At 39.9% G+C, this 25,250-nt stretch overlaps 1 protein-coding gene across 2 annotated transcripts in view; it reads right to left on the bottom strand.

Moving 5' to 3' along the window:
* The window catches only part of GRIA1 (glutamate ionotropic receptor AMPA type subunit 1), a 322,496-nt gene that overhangs the window by 135,411 nt on the left and 161,835 nt on the right, over positions 1-25,250 (bottom strand). For both annotated transcript variants that reach the window (NM_001265785.2, XM_015141276.3), the window contains 2 exon segments: positions 1,679-1,840; positions 20,298-20,351. In NM_001265785.2, coding sequence (NP_001252714.1) covers positions 1,679-1,840; positions 20,298-20,351 — 216 coding nt within the window.

The following is a 25,250-nucleotide window of genomic DNA, read 5'->3' as shown; positions in this document are numbered from 1 at the left end:
TACATATAACACATCTGCAGCCTGGATACAGTCCATGAAAAATCAGTTGGTTTATCTTGGCATTACAGTCATCAGCTGGAAGCCAAGAGGAACAATTAACTCTTTCATCTCTTGTAAAAGTAAAAGGAAAAAGAAAATGCAAGAAGGGTGAGCTCTTAACTTTTCCACATGTGGCTCACCTAAGTGGTAAATTTATATTCTGTAAACTTTCCCCTCGTTCTTACTCACAACAGCTATCAATTATACCCTTTCCTGACAAAAAGGGGACCAGGATGTGGATGAAAAAAAATCAGCAGAGTGGTCCAGGAAAATATATCCTGGCTTTGGAACCTATGTCTGTTTTCTTCACTAATTTGTTCCTAACACTTATTATATCACCTAGTACACTCCAAGTTCACAATAGAGAATGGAAGAACAAGTGAATGCATATTTTTCTATTTTTTAAATTTAATTATCTCACTTCTTTTTTAAAAAATTAAATTACATTTGGTTATTTCTGTCATCTGTTCTGTCTTTTGGAAATTGGAGTGCAGTCATCACACATTAATTAATTAACTCCTATGTAGTTTTCTCATTGCTTTAAAGCATATTCACGATTTTATTTGCTTAAGCTCATACTGACATAAGTCTTCATTACTGAAGAGTTAAATCAGTTTGAACAATAGTGGGATAAGAAGTACCTCCATTATATGGTTTGCCATTTATGAAAAGAAATTGAGTGACAAGAGAAAGTCTGTCAAAGATTCACTGTTTTTCCAGTTAAACAAACTTGGCCTCAGCATCCTTCTTAACACAGTGTTCCACATGGCCACTGTCAAGCTATTTGTACTTGGGGAAAAAAAATTATTTGCTATCCTTATTCCCAATATTTCTCAAATAGCAAACCAAATAGATTTTGGTGGCAGTATTTAGAGCTGCGTTGCTGGGAAGTGAGAAGCAGAGAGTCTGCATTATTACTGAGAGTGGACTCTCTCAGGTAGAGATCTGCTGGATATTCCTTAGTTAGGTTGCCCTGATTTTTAGCTGGGCACACGGCTGAGCAGAATAAGCGCCACCTCACTACACAAAGAAGCTCCATCTACAAAGAAATGAGCATCCCCCTGAACTGGGCAACACGGTGGCTCTGCCCAGAATAGAACCACCATTTTCCAGCTTCCCTTGTGGCCAACTGGGGGTAGTTTTCCAAGATATGATCAATGGCATATGAGTGGAAGATCTGCGTGTGACTTCTGAAAAAAGTTCTTCATGAAGAAGTTGTGCATTGCATGTTTTTTTTTTTTTTCTTCTTCCTACTGGGTAGAATGCTGAGGCAATGGCTATAGTTTAAGCAGCCCTCTTGTCCTATCAGGCAACAGCCGTAGGTGGAGGACAGCAGAGCAAGAAGGTAAAAGAAGCCCGGGTATTTGATGACTGTGGAGCCATTTAACAAGCCCAGGACTGCTGACTCCTAAGTTTTGTTTACATGAGAGATAAATAAAATGTCTCCCTCATTAAAACCATTGTCATTTTGGGTTGTCTGACCCCTGCACCTTGTACCTAATAATCTTTACAAATATATTTCCCTGAATTTGTTCCCTTTAGAAAACTGATTCCTTTCTAAAGACTAATGCAGCTCAGAAATCTGGGGCAGGCAAGGGGAACAGGCTGGCCCTTTGCTGCTGGCCGCCCATCCACTCACTTTGGGTCTTTTCCAGTCCACCCGAGTGTGGTCTCGAGCATCACTATTCTTCCACTGCTGCATGATCTTGGCTGGGATGGTGTCTGTGTAGTTCACCAGCTGGAAACCTGTCACGTTGGCGCCACTCTCCTTGAATTTGTTTAAGTCAATGTCCATGAAGCCCTGTGAGAGGGGGAGGAGGGAGAAGTCAGAACATGCTGCCTGGATAAATCAACTTAACCTGTTCCGGAACCACAGAATTTTCCATTCTGTTCCACCAGGTGAAACCTACTCAATGGAGAGACAGTTAGGTCTCCTTTCCTTTGAACTTGGCTATTACTTAGTTTGTGCACAAAATTAGGATAGGAGCCAGTATGCTGGCTCTGCTATGCATAAGCCAGTAGTTATACCACTATTAACTAAGTTACTTGACAGTTTTCTTGTCTGAATAATGGAGGTCCAGATGTTGGGGTAAACATGCAATGTAATGACACATGTCAAGTGCATGGTGCAGACCAAGTGATCAATAAATAGTGGCTGGGATTATTACGATGATACAGATATATAGCACAAAGTAGAAACCTCTAAGGAGGGAATAATCTCATCTACCATCCCAATACCCAATCATTTTGAGAGAAGAGAAATCTGAATTTCACTGGGGCAAGCTTCTATGAGTTACCCAAGGACACGAGCAAGTCTGTGGAAGAGGCTGAGTTCTGATCCCAGCCTTCATCCTCACCCTGTGCTCTTTTCCATAAAACAGAGTAAATTTTCACCACTCCATGAGACCTGATCAATTCCAGCACCCATGAAGGATTGTTTATTATAATGAAACTTTCCACTCCATTTGGTGAAGTTTACTGAAACTCAACTAGGCTTCAACCTTAAAAGGAAATCTTACATTTGTTTAATATATTTAATAATATGCAGTACTTTTATATCTATGACCTCATTTCAGTTTATCTCTTTTTAAGGTAAACATTATATGTCTATTTGCCAGATAAAGAAACTAAGGCAGAGTGGAAGAATCAACTTGCACAGAGTCATTTAGGGAGTTAGTAACAGAGAGAGCACCAGAACTAAGGGCCTCTGTTAGGCAATGGTTCACTCAATCATTTACTCACTTATTCACTGATTAGTCATTTCAACAAACATTTTTGAAAAGTCAGTGCACTATTCTAATAGTGAATAAAGCAAGTTCCTTTCCTCATGGAGTTTATATTCTAGTGGGGAAGATAGACAATAAATGAACAAGTAAATATACAGCATAGTATAGTATAATCTGGGATAGTATACTCCGTGGTAGCAATGAGTCCCATGAAGAAGGATGAAGAGAGGTAAGAGGATGGGAAGGGGCAGTGTTATGCTTTGGAAGGAATGATGAGGATGAGCCTCCCTGAGGAGGTGGTCTTGGCTTAGGGACCTGAGTGAAGTGATGCCTGTGTCTGAGCTATGGGGATATTTGGAGAAGAGCATTCTGAGCAAAGGCCCAGAGATGAGAGGATGACTGGCATATTCAAGAAACAGTAAGGAGGCTGGTATGACTGTGACACAGTGAGTTTGAAGAGAAAGGGTGGAAAGGAGATCAAAGTGACAGCCCAAAGCTGGTCACATAGAGCCTTGTGTTAACTTGGTTTTCTTTTTAGGTATAATTGAGGGCCTGTCCAGCAGGAAGAAAAAAATGGAATGCACAGCTTCTTCATGAAGAACTTTTTTCATAAGTCACATGCAGATCTTTCACTCATATGCCATTGATCGTATCTTGGAAAACTGCCCAAAGAATTTGAGCGGGATCATAAAGGCAATTCCCTTTCAGCTCCATGGCTTCCAGGAAACCCCCAAATTCCAATGAGTGAAATGCGAAAATGAGCAGGGGATCCACGGTCCATGGGAAAGTTCGGAACTGGGAGCCAAGAAATTATAGCAGCGGACCCAGCTCCCTCTTGGGATCCTAGGACACTGTCCATGTTTCTGAATTTCTCACTGGCTTTCTCTAATTTTTGTATCTGAAAGAATAGACTTCATGATTCAAAAACAACCCTCCCCCACCCCATGCCTCTAAAGTTCTGTGATTTTTTTATTGTTTCTATTTTTGTAAACAAAGCAAGCTTAGTCGCACTCAGAGCCTTTGTCCTTGCTATTCTGTCTGCCTGGAAATGTGATTTCCCTGTCTGGTTGCTTTCCATCATTTGGATCTCGGCTAGACTGCTATCTCTCAGAGAGGTCTTTCCCTACTTCTTATCTAAAGAACCAGTTTTGCCCTGTTGTAGACAATGTCAGCATCCTGTTCGCTGGATATTCTACTTTATATACTAACTGCAAACACCTGGTTATTTTGCCTACCTGCAGGGTAAGCTAGACATGTTGAGGAGTTAATATGCCCAGAAGCAGCTTCCAATCAATGACAGATAAAGAGTTAGTAGATAACGGCCCCAGAATCCTCTCCTCTGGGCGTCATGACCCTGAGGTGGGTTCTACACTGACATCTCGGGATTCCCTCGGGGACTGTGCTCCTTCAGTAGGCTGCAGCGTAGGCATCTTGTTGATGAAACTGTGTAGGTGGGCTTCCCTTCTCCACTTCCCTTCCCTGCTTTCCCACTGGTGTTTTTAGGCTTGGCAACCAAGAAGCCCATTGTACTTGAATCCTTGTCTCAGGGAACTGCTTCCGGAAGAACATAGTAGAGTTACCCCCAGCACCCTATCCAGTCTGCTCTTTCTCAGTGCCCTGTTAGAGTTTCTCCAGAGTTTTTATCACCATTTAAGATTATCTTGTTTACTCATGTGTTCCCATATCCGCTTTCCTCCTATTGAAATGTCAGTTTCATGAGAGCAGGAACCTTTTTTGTCTTGGTCACTGATGTATCCTAGAACCTGCTCATAGAACAATGCTTGGCACAGAGTAGGTGCACAGTATATATTTGTTGAGTGAATAAATAAAAGCCAGAGACTTTCCTCAAGCAAGAAAGCCAATTATCCAGGAGAAATATGACCAGCAGGCACCAAATACCAGTGGGTGATTTTAATTGGTTGAAAAGAGAAATTCAGGTTGAAAATACCTTTTGAGTTTAACATGTTCCACAGCCACAGTTTACAGAGTTTCACAGATGTAACTGATTTGCACAATGGTTCTAGCAAGCTGTTAGTAAAGGTGAAATCAGAACTAGGTTCCTGTACCCAATATGCATTCCAAGACGTTACACCATTTAAGAGTGCACTCATCCCAGCACTGGTTAAAAGCTAGAGCACAGCTGAGAGATTTCTCATAGTTCTTAGAGACTTTAAAAAGAACATGTTCATAAAGTAACTTCGGGGAGATTGAAATAGAAAGTATCTCCTGCAGTCAAATTCTGTCTCTTGAAAATCTGTAACAAGGTCCTGGGCATTTCATACTGACTACTTCCATCTCAGACATAATGGAGGCCAAAGAAAATGGTGGAGTTTTCTCGACTGCTTAACATAAATGCCACTCAATCTTATCATCAGAATGTCATAAACAGGGTTAATGCAGCCACACCTTAGTTACTTATGATCAAACTAATAAGACTCTCCAACAGAACTCCCCTCCCTGCCCATGAAAAAATGGACAAAGAATACAAGAAGCTCATAGCTATGATGTTAAGTAAAAGAAACAAAATTAGGAAATAACTTGGGGTCATGAACTATATTCTCATCTAATAGCTGACATCTTCCCTCCTATGTAAGATTTCATGCTGGGAATAATAATCTTGCATCTCTACAATGTTTTTAATCACTAAGAAATGACTATTATAGTCACTAGACTAAATTTCTCCATAATTCAAGAAAATGAACTCTGGCAATGTACAAATGTGTTCTTGACTAAGAAGGGGAAATAAAGGTGTTAACTCTTTGCCCACTGGTTTATGGGAATATTTAATTCACTCATTCTGTTCCCCTGGGAACTCTCATTAAATAGGGTTTAATTAAATAATTTTCTAATTTTCTTTGCCATATTATTAAAAAACCTTAGAGGGTAATATTTGGTAATTAGCACATTTTTGTTTATCTGCTTTATTTGTGCTATTAATTATATAGTACTATATAAAAATACTACATTGCTAATTATATTCTATTAAAAATTTTAACTATGAAGTTTGATTACTACTCTGTTTGAGCCATTTTGCCTATTTTACAACATGTTCCCAAATGCTAGGACCATTGCTCTATATACTGTGACTATTGACAAAAAAAAAAGAAATAAATCTACAGAGTACTTGTTTTTTCAGGTTAGTCAGTGTTTTTCCAGCTATTCAACACAAGAATGCAGGTCTAAACCCACTCTCCTTCCACTGACCTCCCAGCACTGGCACCAGATACTTGTCTTTGAGTGACTGTTTCTCACCTAAAGTGAAGCTTGGTGATCAGCGAGCTCCTAGGGCTATCAGGTCACTGTGTTCTTGTCTGCTTCTTCTGCACCTCTGTAGCACTTTACACTGTCCCATGTCTGACTAATAAAAAATTGGTGAGAAAGGATGCCGTGTTTACTGTCATTATTAAATGCAAATAAATTGGCTGATAAACTGTAAGCTCTCAGGAAGTGGTTCTGAGGGACGTATCAGAATACCTTGAGTCACTTTTGCAAAATAGCCATCCCCAAGAATTATCATCCAGTATCCCTAAAGAGGAAACTGGATATCTGTATTTTGACAAAGCTCTAATGCTGTTGAATCAAAAATCAAGGTTCACTATATTAAAAATATAAGGTAATCATCAGAAGAATTCCAAATAATAGCATAACTAACAAACATTGAGAAGGGGATGCTGGGGGTGTTTTGAGCTGATTTGTCATCTTTCTAATGGGAAGTCAGATATGGAGTTAAAGTTGAAAAAGCAAGAAAAAGAAACATAAATATATTATGTAGAAGTGTAAGGGAAACCATTAAATAACCAAATGTAGGAAAAGGTTGTAAAAGGTACTTCTATGAAGTATAGAACTGGAAAGAATGGGCATTTATCTTTTATTTTATACCCTTCTGTAATATCTGTTTTATCATGTGAATATATTATATTTTTAATACTATTAAAAAATAAAAATAGATCCTCAGATAGCTCTAATGTATCTTAGATATCATCCATTAGACACTGTAAAGTAGGGGAGGAAGTAGCAGTGGCAGGACAGGGGAGAGAAGTTGTTGCATTTATTAAAGCTTTGTTACGGTCTTTTAAGAGAGCCCTGCTTAATTTTTTATCTCCTGGCCTGAAATTAAAGCACACTGGTGCCGTTAAATGCTCTACTGAAAACAGCTCCATTGCTTATGAGAATAACAAAAATGACAATAATGGCTAAAAATGCCCCTTCATATGCATTATATAACTTTATTCAAACAACTTTGTAAGAGTTTGGAGGTTACTGCAATTTAAAAACAAAAGAGTAATGATCATTTGAGATGTATTTTAAACATTTTCCAAGCCCTATTCCTGAGTCAGGCATTCTGTTAAATGCTTTGTATACATAATCCTCTAATTCCTTAAACAATTCCAAGAGGTAAATGTGCACAGTAGACATCTAATAGTTATTTGCATAAATGAGTGAGTGAGTATCCATCCTAACTTTCTGTTAAGGAGCTACAGCTAAGAGACCTTTGGAAATTTCCTTGAGATCACACAGCAAGCAAGAATTCAAACTGTGGTCCAACTATAAAATCTGTCTCTTCTTCCCAAATGTGTTCTACTGCCACACCAGTGGAGAAACACGAGTTTAGCTTTTGGATAGTGTGTCCAGATAGTTCCAGATGAAGAGGGACAATGAACCTCCGACTGTGGCTGGCACAGTTAATAGCCAGAATATGTCTTACCCTGCCAGAGCAGGGGCCTTCAAATATAGCTTTCGGTCTTGAAGGAACATTTGTGGGACTGCACTAGGTTTCTCTCCTTGACACTAACCTCCTAAGGGTCTTTAGATGTTTCCAAAGCTTCTAATTTATCTGAAGCCCATTAGTGCCCCCCTATTCCACATCTATGCAAGGGGCTAGCAAACTTTTTATGTAAAGGGCCAGATTATAAATATTTTAGGCTTTGCAAACCATATGGTTCTTGTCACAACTAGTCAGCTCTGTCATTGCAGCATGAAAGCAGCCATATATAGAAAATACTAATTTAATATTACTATTTAGTATGTAGTAATTTACTATTACTGTTTAGTATAGTAATAGTAATTTTTTTTTTTTGGGCATGGAAATTTAATGTCATATAGTTCCACATACTATAAAATATAATTCTTTTGATTTTTTCCCCAAAATTTAAAAATGTAAAAAACTATTCTTAGCTCATGAGCCATATAAAATCAGGTGATAGCTGGATTTGACACAGGGACCATAGTTTGCTGACTTTTGACCTATACAGGAGCAAAGATTTTGGAGAGAAGACCAAACCCTTCATATTGTTCAGACAGGGAAACTGAGGCCCAAGGAGGGGAATAGTGGCTTAACGTTATATGGTTGGTGAGAGGATTAGTTGAGAACAGAATCTGTCTCCTCTCTATATCCACTGTAGGAGGTAACACAATGCTGAAAAGCCGTTTGAGTACAACGATTGGGAGTGAATGTGCTCAATCAAGTAAACTAGCTAATATAGTCACTCCATCTATCACATGCCAATTATAATTTTCAAAGGATTAGAATGAAAAGGCATTTCAAGTAATTATGATATCCTAAAGAGATGTTTAACACTACAACTATATTGGACATGCTTTCATCTTGCTGTGAAGATTTGGAGAATGCTTTAAGAATCTTAAAGAGGCTCTGGGCCATCATTATGACTATTAATTATCACGTGCAATTAGAAACAGAAGAACTGATTATGTGTGCCTACTGGTTACTTAACCTCTCTGAGGCTCAGTTCTCTGGTCTTCAAAATGCAGATATAGCACCTACATCATAGGACTGGTGTACAGTTTAAAAGAATTAATAAAACTAAGCACTTAGAATCGTGTCTGGCACATAGTAAGCGCTTAATGAATGTTAGCTATTATTATGATCATCACATTCACCATTATCATTATCATCGGGTCAAAAGAGGTTAGGTGTTAGAACTGCTTCAAATACAGGGACTGGGTCAGGCAAGAAGACTGAGAGAACATGAAGCAGGTGTATAGGAACATAGCTTTCGAAGGATGAAAAGCTTTATCTTCAAAGCTAGATTTCCTTTGCTCTGGGATTCTTTCAAGGGGTCACATACAAGCTGTTCAGCCCTCATCATCCTGCCTGTGCTGACACCATACCAGTCAGAAGGAAGAAGGAGCATCTAACATCGTTCAAGGAAACGGGCAAGTAAGGTTTATTAAACAAATCCTGGGATACTGGAAAGAACACTTCCTCCACCCCATCCCCTTGAGATCCACAGGAGGTAAGATGAGAGAAAAATCAAAGAACTTGTACTTTATACTCTGGATGGCACAGGTTGAACATGCCAAGTTTCCCCAAATTGTCAGATAAAATCTTAGATGACAGCTCCATAGAGAGAGTAGTTATAGGAAACTGTGGTTTAAAAAGTCTTCTTGTATTAGAAGTATTTTTTTTTAAAAAGGGGGAATTATCAGCCTAAAAAATTATAGAAGACCAAGAAAGTAAGTGAAGGATGTATCTGAGTCCCAGAAGAGTTGTCATGGGGAAGAGATGGATGATTTGTTCTCTGAGGCTCTGGAAGGCAGGCCAGAGCCAATGAAAGGGCAGATGTTATAGAAGGCAGACTTTGGCTAAAACAATAATTACAAGTACCTAACATGTATCAAACTAGTAGAAACTGTGCTAAGTGCTTTATTTGTGTTATCTTATTTAACCCTCACAGCAATCCTGTAAAGTGGGTACTATTATCATTCCCATTCACAAATTAGAAATTAAAAAAAAATGAGGCTTAAATTAAGGGAGTAGTTCTTGCTCAGTACAGTATAGCTAGTGAAGGACAGAGACCATAGTCCAACAAATAACAAGACTCTAGGACTTGTTTTATAACCACTGTGCATGAAGCCTCCCAACCGCTAGTGAGGCCAATCTATTCATTTATGTCCTGTCCTGCAATGAAGCACTCAGAGCAGCACACATCTTTATACTAAGAAAGAAATATCAGGCTTCCATGAGATCAGGGCATTTCCCTTAGCTCTTTTAATATGTGCTGGTATTTGAAATGTGAACCACACAGCACTTAATTCCTATCTCTTCTAGGCCTCTCCTAGCTTTCTCTTTGAGCGTGCAGGGGCCCTTCTCATCTTCCCTGTGAGACTGTGAGCTCCTGGAGGGCAGGGACGTTGGCCCCCACAGCATCCACACACAGTACCTGGATGAGGGTGCACGCTCAATACATGTGGAGGAATGAAGGAACTGAAAGTTTTTGTTCACCATTTTCATGATTGTTTTTTATAAGCTTCAATCCTATCACCTCTCAGCTTTAGCTTTTGTCTTGTGGATCAAAGAGGTCTTCTTACTGACTTTTTTGTGTAGTCTATGGTGAACTAGGTCATAAATAAGAAGTGTCAGAAAAGAGTTTTAGGGAGAACCACATAAATGCTGTCCTGTCTTTGAATCTCATGAGTTGTTTGTCCTTGGGCAATGATCTCAACCTGTAGAGCCATTAGTCGACTTATCTGCAAAATAAGAGCTTTGGCTACATCAGTGATCTTATAAGCTATGTTCCCGGTTGCAGGCATTTTAGAAGTTACCATATTAGGTTAGGGAAAGGGCAGAAAGATGGGGTCCTAGATCCCCACTGTCTCTCTTCCACCATAGTAGCTCTGCTTTTTGTCTGTTTTATACACGAGAGTTCTCCCCCAAGATTCCATTTGAAAATAGAGCTTCAAACTAAAAAGTTTGGAAACTTCTGAGCCACTTGATTTCTCTCTTAAGGGCTCTTCCAGCTTTGATCTACAATTCTGTGATCACACAGGTATGTGCGCATGAATATGGATATGTGTGAATTTGTGGAATACTCCTGGGATGAAGACTTAATTGTGTCCTCAAATACCCATGTCTCTGCATAAAAGTCTTCACATTTTCCTATTTTAGCCACTTTAACCAACCAAACCTTTAAGGTGTCCTCTCCCTATATAATCTCTGGTAACACAGAGGGTAGTCTGTTTCTCTCTAATTAAATAAGGTATTGTAGCTGTGCTTAAATCAGTGAAAACACCATAAATATTGGGGAGAAAAAAGTATTTGTGTTGACTTATCCAATTACATTTGGAACCAGGGAGGCACACTTGGATATCTATGAACACACCGACAGACATACCTCATGCAAGTATCCACTATTGACAAAGCGTTGTAAATGTCAGTCAGGGCCTCACAGACTAATTTCTCTCAGTCCTGGGATTTAGGATAAAATGCTGGCACTTTGTGGCAGAAGGTCAGGGACTCCAGGTTGGGCTATTGATTACAAGGCTGCATGGGTGTACTACCTGGCCTGGGAATATTTGGTCTTCCAGAGAGTCCCTTCATCTTTATTCTGCCCTAACTGTTGTAGTCAGGAATGACACCTGGCAAAGCCATTTCAGAGCAAGAGCAAATTTCCTGGTATGAGGTGGGCACTTATGGCTACAATTCCCAGTAGACTTAAAACCAATCGCATCTTCCCTTTACATGACAAAACCTTCCTATCCAGAAAAGGCCAAGCAAATACTCATAGCATGCCCATCTTTTGACGAAAAGCCAGTTTACACCTTCACAGGCCTCCCATATAGTAGGTGCCCATTGAATGTCTGATAAAAAGAAGAATGAAAGTCCAAACATGATAAATATGAAAGCTACTGGGAACCAGGTAAGAAAGATTCTAGTTAATCATTTATTTGTCCATTTACTCATTCACTCATGAGTGCTTAATACTGTCAGACCCATGCTAGACACAGGAATGCAGCAGAGAAGAAGACAGGTGTGGTCCTTGTTTTCAAGTTACCTAAGGTCTAGTGAGAAAGGCAAATATTACACAAGTAATTATAGAGCAAAACCAGTGGACCCAAACTTGATCTTGGAGCTCAGGGAAGGCCTTGCAGTGAAAGCAATGAAGCCTGAAAAAAAAAGTGCCTTTGGTTGGGTGAAGAGGGCTGGGAACACTCTAAGCAGAAAGTTTGCATGTATTGAGGTTCCGAGTCAGAGCCACAGAGGGTTACTGCCCTCTGTCACAGAAACTGCCTGTGCATGTCAGCCTGGATTCAAATCTCAGCTCCACCACCTCCTAGCTGTGCCACCTCAGGAGGGCCACTCAACCTTTTGGTGCCTCAGTATCCTTTGCTGCAACATAAGGATTATTATGGTATTTCTCATAGTTGTTGTGAGGATTAACTATGTTATATGTCAGATTCTTAGAGAACCGTGCTTGGCATATAGTAAATATTTACCTAAAATCCTGTGTCTCCTGGAGCTCCATTTCTCTCCCACTGTACTTTCTGTCTTAAAAAGAGGGATAGGTAAGGAAACAAGGACTGAACTGTCTTAGTTACATAGCTCACCAACCATCTGCCAAAATTAGTGTTAAGGGGTCTCTCTTGCTTCAAGGCTGCTGGTGACAATGAGTTTCCGTGCTCTGTCAGAGCAATCATAGCCACTGTCTTGCGTATCTGAAATGGTCCAAAGGATGCTGACCCAGCATGACAAAGGCCATTCCAAATCAGCCGAGGTGTGCATGGTTTGCAAGATCAAAAGATACCAACACCAAGTGCTTGAGATTAATAGACCAGCCTCTTCCTTAAGCTTCAGGGAGCCAATGTGGCTTTGAGAGATATTTTTTGATAACTCTGAACTGAAGAGAATCTGGAAAACTAGAACCCTAAATCACACAGCCAGGAAGATTGTTTTGATGAATTTTTTCCTTTTGAAAACATTATGCCAACTGTAGAACAAATTGAGATCTTCCAGAAAAATATGATTTGCACAAATGGTAATGAATAAGTGACAGAGTTAGGATGAGACCCTGGGCTTCTGCTGCACTCTGTGTTCTAAAACTTTGCATACATTAACTTGTTTTATCTTTAGTTTATGAGATCCACATTAATATTCCCACTCATAGGTGAGACAGCTGAGGTACAGAGAGAAGTGACTTGCAACGGACAAACGGCTAGTAAGTAGCTGAGCCAGATTTCAAATCCAGGCAGTTTAAGGAAGAAAGGAGTTTACTTCTTGGCCTTGCTCAAGTATAATACCAGTCCTAAGAACTGCAAAGGTTTCCCCAGTATGGGCAGTGTGGCCCAATGGAGAATGAGCCTAACCTTTGGAATGGGAAAGGTTTTAAGTTTGAATTCCAGTTTTAGTCAAATGACCTTACAAAAGGTTTTTAAACAACTTGAACTTCATTTTTCTCCTCATAAAATGGGACCAGAATCTTACTTTTCTTGGAGGGATATGGAAAATCTTGGGGATCTCTGGGGTGAATTCTCTCAGAGGATGGGGATGAGTACAAAGAGTGACCTAGACTGGGATGCTTGGATCACCTTGGAAGAGAACATCCTTTGGCATCTGGGGTTTGTCTTTCTATCCACCCACTCTCCTTTTCCTTCCAAAGGCTCTGGGCAGTGTCAGCTCTGGTGATCACAAAGTGTCTGTTACAGAAGAGTGAGGTGAGAGCAGAGCAGGAGAGGGAAGGCTGTGTGGGAGGAAGAAGAGGAAACTGGAATAAGCTTCATCAACAAAGAGAGTCCTTGAGAGGGGCACAGTGGGGAGGAGGGAGCACTTCTGAGCTCCCTCTCTGTCTCTGGCTCTGTCCCTGCCCCACCCCCCAACAAGGAGGCATATGAGCACACTGAAAATGCAGTTGGGGGAAAAGAAGCAACAAAGAAGGAGCAAGCGATTGCTCCAAATCCTACCCCAGCTTTGCTGTTTAACTTCTGGGTGACTTCAGACAGATCACCTCCTTTCCCTCATTCTTGAGTGTCCATTTCATAAAATGAGGGGCAGGGTGAGATGAGTTTCATAGGTACCCTTCAGCTCTCACTCTGCTGGATTCTTCAAACAAGGGTGAGGGCACACTCTTTACATGACTGCTGGCCTTGTGGATGCAGCCTCATGAGCCTTCCCAGACACCCCACAGCTCAGGCGGCCTCCCTGGCCTCTGATCACCATACTGTGACAGGGCAGGTGGCCATCGATGGGGCTTGGATACTTTCACAGGCTGTGATTTTTCTCCGGCATTCTTTTGAGAATGTTATTTTACATGTTCTAATCTAGCTGGAAGACAAGGTCAGGTTGCTTCTGGGACAAAGTTCAGCCTCATGCTTCTTAGTCCTTGCATGAGACCAGTGCAGTATCAGGCACACGGACAGGCCTTGTCCATGTTTGGTGGCTGTCTGGATGGCTGTAAGAACCACATCCTGAGAGAAGGCACTGGGGGAACAGGAGGGTGTCCAGACTGAAGGCGCAAACACTAAAGAGTAAGCAAGGTAGCTGTTTTCAAATACTCAAAGGTTGCTTTGTGGGAAGGCAGCAGACAAGTTTTGCAAGAGTCAGAGGGCATGTAGAGTCAGAAGTGATGAGAGGGTGACACAGGGTGAACAGCACACAGACCATGCCCTGTTCCAGGAAGAGTGCAGAAACTGAGCCCTTTGAGAAGGAAAAGGGCTGCCTCAGAGGTAGGACTTTTCCATCACTGGGTATTATTCAAGCATGAGCCAGATGGCTGAGTTTCTGTTGGGGACGTTGTAGAGGAGATTCTGGCTCTCTACATGAAGTGGGTTAGAAGCCCTCTTAGGCTTGTCTTTAACTACTTATTTGCATATTCAAAACTAAATTCATATTCCCACTCCTTCTACTTCTTTTAGCATAGGTCTAAAAGATTTTGCCTTTAAGTACATTTGATATGTAGGTGCAGACATTATTTTCTAAGAATTTGTTTTATTTACTAATTCATTCATTCGTTGACTTTTTAAAGCACACCTGTTATGTGCAACTCACTTTGCCAGGCACTGGGAATTCAACAGAGAAAAAGTCACACACAATCCTTCCTCTAGGACCTTGTAGATAAACAGTGAGGAAGACATTAAATAATAGAGAATCAGTTATCTAATCTCAAGTATAGTAAGTGAAAAAATATCTGGGGCTATGGTAGCATAAAACAGGTAGATGTGATTTCGTCTGCGAGAGCATTGAGGGATCTCACTTAATTCTCATAAAACCCTACGAGGATGTACATAATATCATTCTCTTTTTTAGAGATAAGGCAACAAAAACTCAGAAAAGGTAGATAAATTGATTAATGTTACATAGCTAATAAGTATAAAAGTCGGAATTCAAACCCAGAACTGGCTCCAAAGCCACCCTTCCCAACTACTACACCACCTGCCTAACCAAAAGCTGCAGAAACTAAACATGACTGTGAGGTATGGAGCCAACAGGAAGAGAGGCACTGAAGAAAGTGGATGAGCTCAGCTTTGCAGAAGGAGTCGACAGATTTATCTCCATAGGGGAGCAAGGAGACTAAACAACAGCTTCTGCTTAGGGCTGATCCAGCAGAGGAGCAGCAGCATGGGGCTGGGGGCTTGGACTAGCTGCCAAATAGACCAAAACTTCCAATCTAACATTCTACAGGAGTTAATCTGCAAGCACATGGCAGAAATGGTCAACTGTCCTGATTCCCAAGTACCCTGATAAGACCTGGAACGGGCTAACTCCATCATCTCTTCCTCAGCTTCTGCCACACTGGAAATCATCATTTTAATAAAATTCCATCAATGTAGTTGTAGTTCTTATCTTTGTGACTCACCAGAAGCAAATCTTAGACCAAATGAATGTTTCTCAAAACAGAGGACCTGCGGACCTCTGTAGTGTGTCTGTAGAGCCAGTTTGGAAAACGGGAATTAACAAGCAAATGCTTCAGTGCCACTGCGATTGCCAGTATGAGTACCTCAATCACGGAGTAAATGGTGGGCTGGATGTCCAATGGGAATTTGAGAGTCTGGATTGGAATGTCAAGTCTATTGCTGCTACTACAGGCAAGATTTAAACTCAAGCTGTCTCGTCCAGGACAACCCTTCTCTTTTCTGGCTCTTTCCCCAACTCTCCCTGCTCAGCACTCCCATAGCACAGTAGTAAGAATACACATTTTGGGATCCCATGGCCCTTGAGGAGAAGTGCAGCTCCATCACTTTATATGTTTTGTGACTGTGGAACAGTCAACCTTTCTGAAGCTCTGTTTCTTCATCTGAGGATAACATCAACCTCAAAGGCTATTAGGAAGGTTTAATTGACATGCATTTAAGTGTTTATCATAGTGTCTGGAATGTAGCAATCAGTCAATTGTGGAAGTTATTGCCATTGTTATTATTGTTGTAATTTATTAGGGATTTAAGGAATTCTAATTCAGTGACTCAAGTGTCTCGGCCTCAGGTTAGCCTGATCATCTTATTCCTATGCCCAACTCACTTGGTTTTTGTCATATTCCTGACAGCCAAATTCCATTAATTAGGTTCCTGTCTTCCTCCTCTGCAGCTCAGTCATGTAATGTCTCTGAGCCTCAGTTCCCACATCTGTAAAATGGGGGTGATGAATTCCACCTTGTTTACTTCATAGGAGTATTATGACATCCAAAACCCGGCAGTATGATTCATACAGAAATATCACATAAACTATAATATGGTGTAAAAATGAGAGAGATCGATGATATTATTACTGTTATTACTCCTCTAGAAGGCACCATATGGTTCACACTGGTCAATGTTGTCCAACAAATTCAGTATTTTTCAGACAGGAGTCTGCTGAACCCTGTATAAATTCTCACAATCTTCTAGTTCTCTATGAGACTTTAAAATATGTGCGTTTATTCCAGTGAAATTCTAAATACCAATGTAACGATCTGATCATTTACTTCATGGTTTAGGTACTCACATTGGCAATCGCAGTGGCACTGAAGCACTCACTTGTTAGAGCCGCATTTTCCAAACTGGCTCTACAGACACACTATAGAGGTCCACAGGTCCTCCAGGTCCTCTGCTTTGAGAAACACTCATTTGGTCTAAGATTTGCTTCTGGTGAGTCACAAAGATAAGAACTACAACTCTGGAGAGCTCTGGCTGCCAGATGTCTGCATTCCCCACAGTCTCAGAGCAGGGAGTGAATGCACAGTCAGTGCTAGGGTTTGGAGGAGCACTGGCAGCCAGGCTCAGCACTTGCGGGTTCCAGGACCCAGGCACGTCTGTGAGAGAGAGTGGCATAGCTTTCCAATTTCTGCATGGTTCAAGTTCATCTTATGACCACACCAATGCTATGGAAATAAACATACATATCTCTTCTATAAAATATGGATATATATGCAAGCATATATATGCATATGTACATACACACCATATGTGAATATGTACAGATGGGTGGATTTAATATGTGAAGTAAGAATTTTCCATTTGTGCAGAACACTTTTAACTTTTTAAAGCATGGTGGCATTTGGCAACATATTTGGTCTCCCCAGTGACACTATGAGTAGGTAGAGTGGGAGTTACTGTTCTCAATTGACAGATGGGGAAACTGAGGGTTGGAGAGTTGTCCAAGAATACAGAGCCAGCTAAGAGTGGCACCTGGACAAAAAACAGGTGTTTTTTTTTTTTTTTTTTGACTCCTCGCCTATAAGTTCTCTTCTCTGACCTACAATCCCCTTCCCTCTTCTCTTCCGGCAGCCCTTCAAAGGTGGCTATTTGAACCCCAAAATCATTCCTCCAAAGTGATCTGCTAAAAGAATACTGCTGGCTACTTTGAAGCTCATGCATTCTGACAGGGACAGAAAGAACTGCAAAATAGAAGTATAGCTCCCTCCTTTTGTTAAACCTTTTGAAGCCTTCCTTGGTCTCTAACTCTATAATTACACCGTAATCACAAACATTCCGAAGGAGTGGGTCAGTTCTATGCAGCAGTAGACTAATTATGTGGCAGAAATTCTAAAAATTATCATCTTATAAATTGCACTATTCCTCTGAAAGGGTAAGAAAACACACCACATACTTGACTATGTTTCAAACTGAATTAATTAGTAATTTGAAGCCTAATTATCAACTAATCTATTGGAACATGTAAGTCTTTTTTCATTTGGATGGTATATGCAATTTGCATCCTATTAGCTGGCAGTTGTACGGATTTGAGAGCTCATTAGGTCAGAAGAAGAAAAATGCATATCAGAAGGATATAACAACCCAAGAGACTGACTTGGTGATGCTGTGACTGAAGGGTTACTGGGCAACAGATGGAGGCTGGCAATGTAATTACCTGGGGTCTTTCAGTGACTCTAAGGCCACTGTATGCAATTTCTGTCTCACCCCAGAGAGGTAATTATGCGTATCCCCACCCTTGTTCTGTGTATTCTTGTTCTATGTTTGTTCTGTGTATTCTTAAGCAGCAGGGTGCTTACAAAGTCTCACTGAGAGGTGCTCTGGAGTTGTAGAAAAGGCCTGAATACTGTCTGCTACCCTTGGTGACAGGCCTAGCTCTGGTGCTGCCTCACCATGAGACCTTGGCCAAGTCACAGCCCTTTGCTGGTTGTTTCCCTAGAAACAAGTGAGGTTTAAGTGGAGATGACTTCCTGAGTCCACTCTAGCACTGAGGATCTGGGAGTCAAGGGATGTCATGGGCTTTCCTCACTCCAAAGTCAAAAGTTCCATCTTTGCAAATGGTCTTTGGAGGGTGAGACTCTCGGTTCCCCAAAAGTGTCTGGAGAGCCACCCTCATTTAAAATGCAAATACCTCTGAGAAAAGTAATACATTTAGCCATTCACAGCTGGGCCTAAATTAACCTACCACCCTAAGCCCTTCTTATTTCACATCCTGACTCTGAAATATTGCCAATACAAGTTAGTTGAAGAAGGGGAAAGAAGAGTAAGGCGGGGATCTATCTAAAACTGGATGCCAGGTCAGAAAGAGGGACAGAATTTATGGATTAGGCAGGATGCTTTAGTCACATTTTTAGATTCATGCATCCTGTGCCTTATTTCTACTAATGGCCTTTACTCCAGAAATGAGTAGCAAATATTAATTTTTGTTCAAATAATATTGCTCATAGAGATAATCAACACAAAACAACATGGTTAAAACTGAAGCCTGTTATATGTTCAGTTAAATAAGTTAAAACCTGAAAATTTTTTATAGATAAAAAGTTAGAAACCACTTCTTAATGGAAACATGGAAAATTGCAAAGACAGACTAGGATAATAAACTGTAGAAATAGTTATCATTAAGAGAAACTTGCCATCATTCAAACTGTCACATGGAAAAATTTGTTACTGATTAAAATTTGATGGGTGATGCGGCCACTTTGGAAAATAATTTTGGAGTTCCTCAAAATGTTAAACACAGAATTGTCATATCACCCAGTAATTCTATGCCTAGGTATATATTAAAGTGAAAAACTGGTGCACTGATGTTTTATAGCAGCATTATTCATTATAGCCAAAAAGTGAAAACAACCCAAATGTGCATGAACTGAAGAATGGATAAAGAAAATGTGGTATATGCACATAATGAAATATTGTTTGACAATAAAAAGGAATCAAGTACTGATACATGCTGCAACATGGGTGAACCTTAAAAATGCTATGCTAAGTGAAAGAAGCCAATTACAAATAACCACATATTGTATGATTTCACATATATGACATGCTCCAAATAGGCAAATACATAGGGATAGAAAGTAAATTAATGGTTGCCTAGGGCTGGAGGAGCTTGGGGGATAATAAGGAGTCATTGCTGAGAGGTAAGGGATTTCTCCTAGGGGTGATGAAGAATTTTAAAATAAGATTGTGGTGATGGTTTCATAACTTTGTGAATATATTGAAAACCTTTTAATTGTACACTTTAAATGGATGAATTGTGTGCTTTATAAAATATATCTCAATAAAGCCTTTAAAAATTGGGTTAAACACCAAATGAAATTACATTTGGCTTTGGACAGAAAAGCTAGAAGAATTAAACTTCATGATAAAAAAGTGGAGGTGTAAAACATGACCCAGAAAAAATAGACTTCACAGAAATAGTGGTTACAAAAGAAAACTCATAATGGTACATGCTAGTAGGTAAAATTTAATATATACAAAAAATGATTTGATGAGTTGTTTTCTTTGTAATATAAAAAACGGTAGCACTCGATACAATGATCTGTAGTACGTTAAAACAAATATATATATATATATATATATATATATATATATATATATATATATATATATATATTTTAAACAGACTTATCTATGCCATGTAGAAAAGTGAATATAAACTAAGTGGACATAATATTGTTCATGCTGGGAAGTTGTTTCTGGTTAAAATTTTGTCAATACTAGTGTAATTATGATGTAAATTTATTTATAAGCAGTAAAACTATCACTGGGGTCAAAATAGAGGGCCCAAAACAGTAGGATCAAGACATCTTGTATTAATTCAAAGATGTGGTGATTTTGTCCCTATTGCCAAGGGGCAGAGCCAATTAAAGCTAGAATTGTGAAGATGATAAAGCCTTGCCCATCAGTATGCTCTCTTCTGAGGAAGGTTAGAGGTTCATGAACAGTGTGTTGTGGTTTGATGAGTGGGATGTGGAGAAGATAAAAATTTATTATTGCCAAGACTCATTACAGCCCTGAATTGCCCCTTCCACCTACTCAGTTCACATCAGTAAGAGGCAAGGTAGGTCCCCAAACCTGGAGAAGCCTTGAGTTGAGAGCCTGCAGTGCTCTACTCACCAGATTTGCAAGGATGTAGTGGTAGCCGATGCCGTTCTTCTCCAGCTTTATAATCTACAAAACATAATAGGTGGAGACTCATTAATCGTACTAACAATTAAAGCCACAACAGCAACAGTAATAATGGCAACTGATATTGAGTACTTACAATGTGCCCTATCCTAAGCACTCGAAATACAATATCCCAACCACTCCAAGGATGGTGGCATTGTTAACATCCTTGTTTTACAAATAAGGAATAGGCATGGAGTGTCTATTATATAAACTCCATAAGTTGTAATCTTACAGCTCTTGAGTGGCAGATAGCAGAATTTGAAATCAGTTTTGTCTGATTCCAAGGGTAGAGTGCAGTTACTGTAACCCCAAGGACTCATCTGAAACGCTCACTGCATTCTTTCTTTCATAAACCTTCTTTGTATGTGAAGATTCTTCTTTAGGTGGGAATCTTATGTTGCATGAAATCTGTCATGATGATATTTGCTGATTGGAAGGACAGATGAGTTAATAGGTGGATGGTGGATGAACAGTCAGATGGGTAGGTGGATGACTTCACCTTCAATTCCTTGCATGAACCATATGTAGATACTCTTCTTTCTTTTTCTGAATTTTGTGCCTTCCTCCCCAAATCAGTTGGGTACTCAGACATTAATGGATTGCCCAAGTTAGAAGCTAGAAGGGAAAGTTAGGATCATCTGGACCAACCTCTCACTGTACAGATAGGAAGTCAAGATCCAAAGAGGGAAAGTGGTTTGCCCAGATCTGATAGTAGCCTGGTGGCAGCATCAGGACAGGGACCTGACTCCTGTGAACTTTTCCATTTGATGTTTGATTATGGTTAATCATTAAGAACTAGTGCCCATGAATACCCTTTTATCCCAAAATGCAGACTATCCCTAATTATCACAGGTAGAAAAAATATTTGTGGAAAGTACTGTCCAGAAGTTTGCTTGGGCAGGAAACACACCTAATAATGAATGGTTAAGACTACAGACCTTGGTTTTAGATCTAGCTCAACCTGCAAATTAACTTAATCTAATTCCCTATTTTTTTTTAATCATCAAATTGGGGTTAGTGTACTCTTCTTGGTGTCTCTCCCCCTGTACCGTTGCAAGGAGACATATAACAAATGATAAGCACTTGGGCTTCTCTAACTGAATAAATTTTCAAGGTTATTAAAATCCACATTCAGACATCTACTTAACTGGATGTATGTGCATAGTGACTCACATTTTTTTTATGTGGGGAATAATTAAATGCAAGCACACACAATGAATTCTTTGAAACAGTGGTTAGATTGTGAAATTCCAGACCAAGGAGCTCAAATACTGTTGGGATGATAGTTTTATTCATAATTCTTCATTACTTTTTCATCTTCTTGTCAAATGGTTTGCTGCCTTTTCAACAATGAGATACCTTTATCAAAAACCTATTCAGCTTCTTTTTTTTTTTTTTTTTTTTGAGACGGAGTCTCGCTCTGTCACCCAGGCTGGAGTGCAGTGGCCGGATCTCAGCTCACTGCAAGCTCCGCCTCCCGGGTTCACACCATTCTCCTGCCTCAGCCTCCCGAGTAGCTGGGACTACAGGCGCCTGCCACCTCGCCCGGCTAAGTTTTTGTATTTTTAGTAGAGACGGGGTTTCACTGTGTTAGCCAGGATGGTCTCGATCTCCTGACCTTGTGATACAAAACAGCAAATACATGATATTTTAAAACCAACCACATTCAGGCAATGGAGAAATATCATCCCCACAAGATGAAAGTACAAATTGAAACATAGGAAACAGCTGATAACTGATGACTTTTTTGACTTATAAAAACTGGCAATTTCATGTGATCCAACCTGATATCAACCTTCCCATCTATCTACTCCCCAACCTACACATTGACCTTCCCTCCTCTAATAACTTCCTTTCACAAATATGTATTAAGTGCTTGCTATGGGTGAAGCACTGTTGGCAACACAGTGGAAAGGTGAAAGAAGCATAGTGCTTGCCCTCTTGGAGATTACACTTTACTGAGAGGAGATCCATAATAAATACACGAACAGATAAATACATACAGGGTAACAAACTGAGAAAGGTGTTGTAAATGTAAGAAGCAATTTCACAAGGGGTCCATCACCTCACTGACCCCCATTACTTCAAAGCTCATTCCCAATGCATTGCCTTCATTCACAATACTTGTGTCTGAATGGCCTCTCCCATTCTCTCTGATTGTTCGTATCCTCAATAGCTGAGCTCCAATCTCAACGCCTCTGTAAAACCCTCTATGATTAATGAATTAATCCATTCCACAAATATTTATTGAACATAAATTATATGCCAAGCACTATGCTATGTGCTGGGGAAAGAGCATTGAGCAAGTGAGGCAAGGTCTCCGTGCCCTCACTGAGTTGGAGTTGACATTTTAGTAGGGTGCCAGATGGTCAACATATAAATAGATAATGAACAAGATTTCAGCAGGTACAAGCACCATGAAGACAATAACATAGGGGGATGTGATGGATGGCCTCAACAGGTCCTGGTCTACTCTCACTTCTAACTCATATTGTGCTTAATGACTGTATTATATGCTTTGGCATCATATTTTGATAAAGTGTTATAGTCTAATAACCCTGTTCTTTGCTCACAAACCTTCACTGACTCCCCACTGTTTACAGAATAAACCCTAAACTCTTTCTAATGGTTTCCGAGGATATTCTTGATTATGTGTTTATCTTTCTGCCATCCTCTCCAGTGGACTCTCAGCATCCATCACTCAGCCTGCAAAACGGCGCTATGAAACCTAGCCCTCACATGCCCTCTGGGCCTCCTAACATGCCCTTTCATCCATCTTAAAGGCTCTTATCCAGCCAATGGCTACCTATAGAAATCCAGATTTATCTTACATTTAAGAACTTTCATAGAGGCTTCATTGATTCCTTATTCTTTTAATTCACTAAAAAGAATGTATTGAATACTTTATTTGGTGCCAAGCACTATCCAAGGCATTGTGGACTCAGCAGGGAAGAAAATAAAACAAAAATCCCTGGCATCGCCGAGCTTAGATTTTAGTTGGGAGGCTGGAGACAGACACAGGCAATTAATTCCCTATTTGGAATTTTGAGTCACTGTTTTTTTTTTTTTTTCCCCTCAGATTAGGTGAAAAATTTCATGTTAGACTGCATGCAGTTACTTAACGTAACTGTATCCCAGGTATGTTCCCAGTTACTGAATGTGAGATAGTCCAGGATGATGCTAAGTGTGAGATTGTAAGTCAGAGATGTAAGTTGTAGGCTCGTTACTGTCATTCATTAGTTGTCTGAGCCTAAGGCAAATAACTTAATCAATTTGACCGTGAGTCATTCTGTCTATAAAATGTGAGCATAAGCAATGAATCAAGTGATCTGTAAAATCCTTTCAACTCTTTGGTCTTACTTTTCAAAATAGATGAATGAAATAATTTTAAAAAATGTTAATAAGCTACAATCTAAAATACCCATACAAACAGGTCACTTCTTTACAAAATGCAAGTTTACCCTTTGACAGAGGAATTGTAGATAGCAGAAGCAGAAAAGTTGCATGTTTAAGAAGTTGGGCTCTGTGGCCAGACCAAGAAAGGTTTGACTTCCTGCTTTTATTATAAGCTAGCAATGAGATCTTGGGCAAGTATAATCTCTCTTTTCTTCATCTATAAAATAGGGGAATTGATAAAAGCTGTTTTACATAGTTGATGTGAGAATGAAATAGGATTATGCATGGAAAGGGCTTGGCCTAGTATCTGGTATACCATACATACTCAAAAAATAGTAGCAATGGCTATTGTCTGTACCATAGAACAATATACAATAGGTCATCCGTCTATTAATATGTCATTATCATTCAGCACTTTTTCAGTCGACTCTGTTATCTTGTCTTTTTACCAGTTTTATAGAACAGAGGCCTTCATTCATGTTTTACAGATGGATTCACTTATGCCCAAGGAAGGAAGTGACTCAAGAAGCCGGTCCTAGTAGGCACTAGGAATAGCAAAAGTAGGCAAATGCTTGCATGCATCACTTACTGTGGTGGAGAGTCTGTTCTAAGTGCTTCACATGAATTGATTCTTACAATTCTCACAAGAGCCCTCTAAAGGTGGCTATTATGAGGATGATGCCCATTTTACAGATCAAGAACTTGAGATGTAGAAAGACTAAAAACCTGGTCAAGGTCACAAAGCCAGTAAATACTAGAGCTGGGATTTGAACCCTAGCCAGTCTGGTTTTATCTCTTCTCTTCACTATTATCTTATCCTGCCTGAATTGAAAACTGGAATTCAAATCCCTGACTCTGGCCCAGAGAACTTCCATCTCAATGGCAACAATTTTTGATGGGTTTCTCTTTCCAAGAGGGAAGGCCAAATTCATACTTTACAAAGTAGAATAGTTAGTGCCTTAAAGAATCCATAACATTCAAACTCTCTCCCTGTTCTATTGCTGAGGCCTCTGAGTGATAGCTGTCCTAGTACCGAGATTCTCTGTGAGGGCCCCAGGGGTCTTGAAGGCCATTAACAAACTTTGTCATGTTGTCAGGTATCTAAAACTATCAATTTTATTGTATGGCATTGTTCAAAATTTATTGCAACATCTGCTACCTTGCTAGCTCTGAATCTGAATACATAAACGTAGTTTAAAAAGATAAAGAATCTACAAAAAAATCCTGCTAATTCTGTGGTGGGCACGTGCTTTTGTTCTGAGACCAGGGGAAGCACAGTTTAGAGAGATCTAGCTCAAGACTGTTGAGGTTACAATGTCTGTTTATAGAAGAATGTACCATGAATTGATTTCTCAAAGTGAAAGACATGTTCAAGGAAACAATAGAAAGAAAGGTGGCTGCAGCTTCATTAGCCTCTTAAAACAGGTAAGTGGGTAAAAGGAATGAGATGCCAAACCCTGGATCATGAGTGACAGAGTCCAGAGTCGAACCCAGAAATTTGTC

The sequence above is a fragment of the Macaca mulatta genome, chromosome 6, assembly GCF_049350105.2.
Source record: "Macaca mulatta isolate MMU2019108-1 chromosome 6, T2T-MMU8v2.0, whole genome shotgun sequence".
NCBI classification, from domain to species: domain Eukaryota; kingdom Metazoa; phylum Chordata; class Mammalia; order Primates; family Cercopithecidae; genus Macaca; species Macaca mulatta.
This window is presented reverse-complemented; position numbering and strand designations above follow the sequence as displayed.